Source organism: Nicotiana attenuata, chromosome 6, assembly GCF_001879085.1.
Source record: "Nicotiana attenuata strain UT chromosome 6, NIATTr2, whole genome shotgun sequence".
NCBI lineage: Eukaryota > Viridiplantae > Streptophyta > Magnoliopsida > Solanales > Solanaceae > Nicotiana > Nicotiana attenuata.
The window spans coordinates 67677375-67685432 of NC_031994.1; the positions used below are offsets into that span (position 1 = coordinate 67677375).

At 36.7% G+C, this 8058-nt stretch overlaps 1 protein-coding gene across 1 annotated transcript in view; it reads left to right on the forward strand.

Moving 5' to 3' along the window:
- Positions 1-8058, forward strand: part of LOC109227137 (histone-lysine N-methyltransferase ASHR1) — a 12439-nt gene that overhangs the window by 1445 nt on the left and 2936 nt on the right. Inside the window, exons 4-12 of the mRNA XM_019392170.1 lie at positions 2155-2209; positions 2366-2484; positions 2676-2764; positions 3083-3164; positions 3967-4071; positions 4150-4240; positions 4326-4445; positions 4730-4836; positions 5011-5080. Of these exons, the coding sequence (XP_019247715.1) occupies positions 2155-2209; positions 2366-2484; positions 2676-2764; positions 3083-3164; positions 3967-4071; positions 4150-4240; positions 4326-4445; positions 4730-4836; positions 5011-5080 (838 nt within the window). The remainder of the gene's footprint in view (positions 1-2154; positions 2210-2365; positions 2485-2675; positions 2765-3082; positions 3165-3966; positions 4072-4149; positions 4241-4325; positions 4446-4729; positions 4837-5010; positions 5081-8058) is intronic.

Sequence of the window (8058 nt, forward strand, 5' to 3'; positions counted from 1 at the left end):
AAGAAAAGGGGGGGGGGGGGGGGGGGAATCAGACATCCTATCATTTAGAAAGTGAAGAGATCCCGATAATAGCCCTTTGTTTGGAAACTAGGGAAGGAAAAGGAATGGAGGCTTGGCTAAGTTTCCCATTTCCTGGTTTGGTTTGACAAAAGGAGGAAGGAAATACTGGAGGAACCTGTACATTGCTGGGGTTTCAAACCAATTTAAGGAACAGATACTGGAGGACCTGCACTTTAAATTAGGAGCTCTTCCTTTCGAATACCTTGGAGTCCCATTGTCCTCTAGAAACCTGACAATAAGCCAATGCATGCCATTAATAGATTGAATTGTAGCCAGAATCAGATGCTGGACTTCTACATTTCTATCTTACTCTGGGAGATTGCAGCTTATAAAGAGCATACTGTTTGAAATGCAAACATATTGGAGTCAGGTGTTGTAACTTCCTAAGAAGGTGCACAAACAAGTTAGCAGTATATGTAGGAACTTCCTGTGGACTGGATCTAATGAATACAGTAGGAAGGCTCCTATTGTTTGGGATAAGCTCTGCCAGACAAAATCAACCGGAGGACTTAATATACTTCAGTTCTCAGTTTGGAACAAAGCAGCTATTACTAAGCTTTTGGGCTGTTGCTAAGAAGATGGATAAACTATTGTTTTATGGGTACATGTTCACTACAATAAAGCCAGAGATCTGCAATGCATGGACACACCAAGGCAAGCAAGTTGGCTAGTCAAAAAGATATTTGATGCAAGATCATGAATGACTACAGGCATAGAACAACTCAGTAGTTTGTGATTGGAGACGGTCAGACGGATTCAAAATCAAGAAAGCCTACAATGCACTCATGCCTCAGCAACCAAAGGTCCCCTGGAAAACTCTAGTGCTACTTAAAGGACTGATACCTCGACATAAATTCATCCTATGGATGGCTGTTCAGAACAGACTGTCAACTGCTGACAGGATTGAAAGATGGGTGTCCAAGTGGATACAAAATGTGTGCTATGTTCTGGTAATGTTGAGGAAACACACAGTCACTTGTTCTTTGACTGTCCATACTCCTCATTTATCTCGTAGAACCTACTACATTGGATGGGGATTACTAGACAGAATGGACAATGGGAAGATGAAGTCAACTGGATATCCAAAAGAGTCAATAGCAAAAATACGAAATGGACAGTGTTGGGAGTTCTGTTTGCAGCTTCTGTTTACCACATATGATCGAAAGAAATAGTAGAAGATTCCAACAAACCAGCAGAAGCAAGGAGGACAGAACAAGAGAGATAGCTCTGCAGTTACACATTGTAGGCCAGGGTGGTTATTATAAATGGAATCACATATTGGGACAATTAAATAGTTATCCTTGCTAGATAGCAAACAATCCGCTAAATGATACTGCTTCATTTATACCCTTCCTAGAAGGTGAGAAATAGAGCAGTTGATAGTGAGAGTTTTTTCCTTAGAGTTATGTTTTGGTTATTTTTGCTGATCCTGACTCTATAGTCCAAAAGAGCAGGTTGTGTATATAGTTTACTTGGTTAAATAGAATTTTCAGTTTGACCAAAGAAAAAAAAAAGAGGATGGAAATTGAAGTGTAAAAAAAAGGAAATTGAAGTGAGAAAAATATGTTCCTCCTCGATCTGCTAACGTCTCTCTTTCTTCTAGGAGGGAATTGGATCATAAAATTTTAACAGGAGAATCACTTTCTGTCATCTCTTCTATTTTACCTTTCCTCGCTTCCTTCCTTCCCTTAGTTTCCGGACAAAGTGTAGAATCTTTATATGTGCATGGTAATACCTAGAAGAATGGTAACATCATCAAATAGTTTGGAATAGTTGATGGCTAGAAATCCCACGTAATGGCTTCCAAACCATGGAAACCTCAATATGTGCTTTATAAAAGTAGGTAAGGTTTCAAAGTAGCTGGAATGTATGTTCCAGCAGGTGTAATCATTTCACACATTGTTTGCTTTTCCTTCTGTTTATCAGATGTCATAGTTTTGGGTAATTACTTTGACCTAACCAACGCTGATTTTATCTTCTTACCCTTGTTGGATTTGTTGTTCTCGATCTTCAACTTTGTCATGTAAAGTAGTCTTTTTACGATAGTATATATTGGTTTTGCCACAAAGCTCTTAACTACTCTTTCACTGCCAGGTTATTCCAGCTACAGTAATGGACAACTTCAATCTAGTGGAATCCTTGGTATCTCGTATCCTTGTGTATCTTATACTGATGGGTTTTTTTGGTTGTTGAGAAAGAGCTTATATCGACGAGTTTCTGATGCAATTTTGAATTATGCTTCATTAAGGTCTATATTTGCTACATGTTTGACCTTATGTTGTTCTTAACAAGTTTGTTTCCCAAGATATGACTGATATTGATGAGAAGCAACTAGTTTTGTATGCTCAGATGGCAAACCTTGTCAATCTGATTCTTCAGTGGCCTGAGATCAGTATAAAGGAGATTGCAGAAAAGTTTTCTAAGGTATAGATTGTGTGCCAGATACAGCATTTCGCTTTATGTGTCTAAAAACCGTGCAACCTTATTATGTGTTGCATAGGCCCTGTCCATCCATAACGTCCCCTTATTCACTTGTCTGGAAGCATAATCCTTTTTCTTACAAAATTTATTGTTTAACCTGGTGTATCTCTGCTGTCTTTTCTGAGCATGGGCAGCTCTCATGTAATGCACATACGATTTGTGATGCTGAACTGAAACCCCTGGGGACAGGCCTTTATCCGGTGGTTTCTATAATCAACCACAGGTAATTGTTGTACTGCCTCCGGTCCACTTAGATTGATTTTTTGGATTTTTTCACACACATTAAGGAATTCACATTTTAGCATTAATTAACAAAAATTGACCATATTAACCTTAATTTGTTCGTTGGAAATATAACAAATACTCCTAGGCTCTTCACTCCAAGGGTAACTTTGGAAAAAAGAAGTTAATTCCTTCTTGATATCTGAAATAATCAAATATTATGGACCACAAAAAAAATCAATTAAAGTGGACCGGAGGGAGTAGTAACTTTCTGTCTAGCTAGTATGTTTATCTCTCTAAATGGCCTTTTGTGTTATAGTTGTTTGCCGAATTCGGTTCTAATATTTGAAGGACGAACGGCTGTTGTCCGAGCAGTGCAGCATATACCCAAAGGTACTGAGGTAATACATTGTTTTCCAAATAATATCGATCAACCTCTATTAGTATAAATTATCAATTGAAAAAGTAGGTTATCATTCTGAAAACACAGCATAAGTTAGTTATAGAAAAGGAAGAAGCATTGAGTGTTCCACTGAATGATGGAAATCAACCACCAAGAGGTTGATATCTGAGATAAGATGGTTTTCATTTGACCAATAACTCCAATTTTGAGCAGGGTGTTGTGTTAACGAATTTAATAAGAATGTTTACTTGTAATGATATGCATGTCATGGTGATGATGTACATGATCATCGAGCATTTAGATCTTTGTCCTTGACAGTTGAATGTCCTTTTGGAAGTTAATTACTTTAGGATTCTTGTTTGCTTTTTTGAGTACTTAAGCATCTGTGTGGAGTTCAAAAGGAGACTGTAGAAAAGGTGGAAGAGAAAAAGCAGTGCACAATGAGTGAAGGTGATTGTCTGGTTGCTGAGCTTCCAATGGTTCTGATGATGTTGTATGTTAAAGCAAAAACTTCCACTGGTTAAAATTGGGCCAATTTGGAAAGTTTAGGTTTGACACATTGCTGTAGGATTTTGTTAAATTTGACATTATTCTGAGGGATTCCTCTCTAAAATTGCTCCTGCTCTCTGTATGCGGGCTTGGGCGTGTTGCATTTGTGCAAGTACAACAAGTTGATGGATGATAAGGAGTACATTTGGGATGTTATTTACTGGTTTTAAACATTAAAACTAAAATCCCAAGTAATTTTATCGGCATCCAGCAATCACTAACTTTCTGATTTACTTGATTGGCTTTCAAAGGTATTGATAAGTTATATAGAAATGGCTGGAAGCACTGCAACTCGTCAAAAGGCTCTTAGAGAACAGTATTTTTTCTCCTGCACTTGCATTCGTTGCATAAAGTTGGTATGTACGTTGTATTGTCTAATTAGTCCTCGATAATTAGATTTCTGATCACAAACTTATCATCCTGCTCATTATAAGGGCCAAAGCGATGATATCCAAGAAAGTGCAGTTCTGGAGGGTTATAGATGCAAGGATAAGAGATGCAGTGGTTTCCTGCTTCGCGACTCTGGTATATGATCCCTGTGTCAACCTCATCTTATATCTACATGATTGATCTGGTCTGCCTGTGACTTCTCAGTTTCTTGTGTTTGCAGGTGATAAAGGATTCAGATGCCAATTGTGTGGACTCTTTAGGGACAAGGAAGAAATAAAAATTATTGTTAATGAAATTGGAACAATGTCAGAAAAAGCTTCGTTTTCACTTTCCAATGGACGTATCCTTTGAAGCCAGTGGCTGAGAATATCTCAACTATGTTACAGTGTATAAACACTACATTATAGCCTTCTATTTACTAATTTTAGAATAATGATCATATTTATGCTACTTCTAAAGATTATTTGAGCTAAGAGTCTCCTCTTTAAGGCGGCACAAGCTACAATCTTATGTCATAAGAGTGGAAGCGAGGAGGAGAAATGTTCCGTTAATTAAATTTAAACAGTACTTAGATTATATTTATTTAATTTTGTTGGGAAAAGAGACTGCTTTGACAGAATACAGAAAAGAAAGATGCAAGCGTATTGTATAAAATGATTGAGAAACTTCAGCAGAAGCTGTACCATCAATTCTCGGTCAATCTGATGCGCACACGGGAGAATCTTTTAAAGGTTGGATTTCCTTTCACTGCAGTGTCTAACAGAAGAATGTTCTCATCTATGTTTTTTCATTGAGGAAATTTCTTTTTGCTGTCCCTAAGAAGATGCTGACATCAATCTTGTTCCAGCCATCTTTAATTAGTTAATATTTTATTGGACCTGAAGAATGGATGTGTATTCATTTAGATATTGATGGAGCTGCAAGATTGGAAAGAGGCACTTAAGTACTGCAGATTAACTATCCCAGTTTACAAGAGTAAGTTGGCTTCAAGAGAATTCTATTCAGCAATCACTATTTCAATGCTCTCTCTTGATTTAGTATAATATAGCAGTAAGCCAGGTTCAAGACTTAAAAACTACTTTTCCCGTCCCAAATTAATCTACCCTAGGGCTGGCATGTGGGCTGGTCCGGTCCCTAAACGGGCCAAATGGGCCGGACCAAACGGTCCCGGTTCCGGGCCGGTCCCAAATTAAACGGTCCTGGGCAAATTGTCTTTTTGTAGGAACCGGCGCGGGACTGGGACCACGAACTCATGGTCCTGGGCTAAACGGGCCGGGCCTGCGGGCTAAGTGGGCCCACCGACTAAATTTTTTTTAAACAAAATAAATAAATTGAAATTAGAGACAAAAAGATGTTAAAAAAATATCTAAGGCATTAGCAATGTCTTGTAAATTTTATTATAGAATTGCGACCTAAATTTTATAATTCAAATTTAAAGACAAAATATTGTAAAGAGATATTCAAAGCAATGCCTTGTAATTTTATTATAGCATTAAAAAAATATGGAAATATCTTTCTTAGTCTTCCTCCTATGGAATGAGCACAACAAGGTGTTAATACCACCATTGAGAAGAAAAAGAAACTAATCAAGATGTGCCAAAATACAAGTTACATAATACATACTAATTTTTGTTCATACAAGTTACATGGTATCTCTTACAAACTTCATAAATCCTTCAAGGTCCGGAGGAATTTCCGTTGGTGGTGGCCGAAAAGTAGCTTGGTCATCGCCATTGTCGGGCGAAGCAGCATCCTCCGCAGGATCAACTAGCATTTCTTCGTAAGCTTCGTCTTCCTCTGGTTGTGATTCAGCAAGTCCAAAATTTCTTCTTTCCGAACGGTCCAATCTCTGAAAAGTACTGATTTTTCCAAGCTCTCCCTCATAGACGCTCTATAATCACCGAGTTGTAGTTTTGCTTAAATGAAAGCGCTCTTCGATGCCACTATTGAAGCTTGAATAGTTAAAATGTCTCGGGCCATCCTTGAAAGAACCGGAAAGTGTTTCCACCATTGCAAAAGATTAAAGGAGCCGTCGGGATTCACTTCCTCAATTCCCTGCGACAAATAAACTTCAAGCTCATTTAGTTGGGAAAAATCATTACTACTAGAACCTTGAGAACCCCTAAACCCCGTCCAAGCACTAAGTGCTCTTACTCCCGCAGTTCTTTTAGATGACTGAGAATCAGAAGAAGAAGGAGTTGGAACATTTGGTCTAGCATGATTTAATGCAACTTGATAAGCATTATAAATAGTTTGAGCATTTATTCTAATTGAGGCTATTGCTTCCGGAAGTCGAGACAACTCATCATCTTCAAGTGCTAAACCATCATAAACAGTTTCATACCAAAATTGAGGAGCTCCTAATTTCATACAAGGATTTAACAAAGCAGCAACACCATAAATAGGAGGAATAGGGAAAAAAAATATTTTTTAAACTTTTTTCTCATAGAATCAATAGCAAGTTTAAAAAATTCCTCGCCCTTTGAAAAATGAGCAAACAAATTAGCAAGTTCTGCAATATAAACTAAACAGTTAGAAATAGTAGGATAATATTGCCCAGAAAATTCATTTGTAGCAATATGAAATTTTTCTAAAAAATCAACAAGCATTTTAACATTAGCCCAATCCCCATTCGTAAGGTGTTCATCATCATCACTTACATGTGCATTAAACGTTGAGTTTATGGGGTTTCTATATTCATATGCAACAACCAAACTTTCATACATGTAATTCCATCTAGTTGGACAAAGTTTAGGAACCTTTCTTTCTCTTATGCCACATTCATCGCATCTTTTAAAATATTCTCTAACTCTACTTCTACGGTTTGAATAAAAAAGCCAGTTAAGAGCCATTTTAACCTTTTCAATTTCAATATTTAAAATTCTCATACCATCACCCACAATTAAATGGTAAATATGACAAATACATCTAACATGAAAAATGTTACTAAATGCAGGATTTAGCGTCGTGGTAAGCAAGCCTATAGCATTTGTGTTACTAGTAGCATTATCCATTGAAACTGACATTATTTTATCACTAATGCAAAAATATCTGCAAAAATCCGTAACTGTGTTAGCAATAAAATGCCCCGTGTGACGTGAATTAATTGTTCTATAAGCAATGCGCTTTTGCATTATCCAATCCTCATCAATCCAATGACTGGTAACAGTAAGGTAATCACAGTCATTGCCACTTCTACCAATATCAGTTGTAATAGCAACACGACAATTTATATGAGTATATAAATAGCGCAAATATTGTTCATATTCATGCTTATATTTATAAATATCGCTCTTTACGGTTGTGCGAGGAAAACCTTTATAAGTAGTATTTTAATTTTTTCTAATATAATGCACAAAGTTAGGGTCAGAAGGAAAACTATAGGGTAAACACATAACAATTATCATTTTTGCCAATTGACTCTCGGTAAATTGTAATAAACTATTATCGTTATCAAGAATAGCAGGTGTAGGATGGATATGGGGTTTGGTTCGGGGAGCCGGGGGCAGGGGAGGAGGAACAACATGACCACTCGATTCGCCACTCTTGGATTTTCCCTTATTTTTTCCAAAAAGTTTTTTTAAGGAAGCCATCTTAATTAATCAAGTAATAGTAAATAAATAAATTAACAAAACTATAATATTAAAACATAAGAGTTGGAACGAGTTTACTGAATTGATGAACAACTTGTTGAAAATTGATTATCGTTGAAGACTTGAAGACTTCAATTCACCAACTTCACAATTTTTTCACAAATTGTAACAACCTCAATATTCTTTTACTATTTTTTGGAATAAAGTAAGCAATAGTAGCAAGCATAGAAGAAAACTAGAGAGAGATTGTGATAGATTGATATTAGTTTTGTAAGAAAAATGAAAGAATGAGGGGTATTTATAGTTGAAAATAGGGAAAAGGTGTAACTATAAAAAGTTTGGGTTAAAACAAAGTTGGGG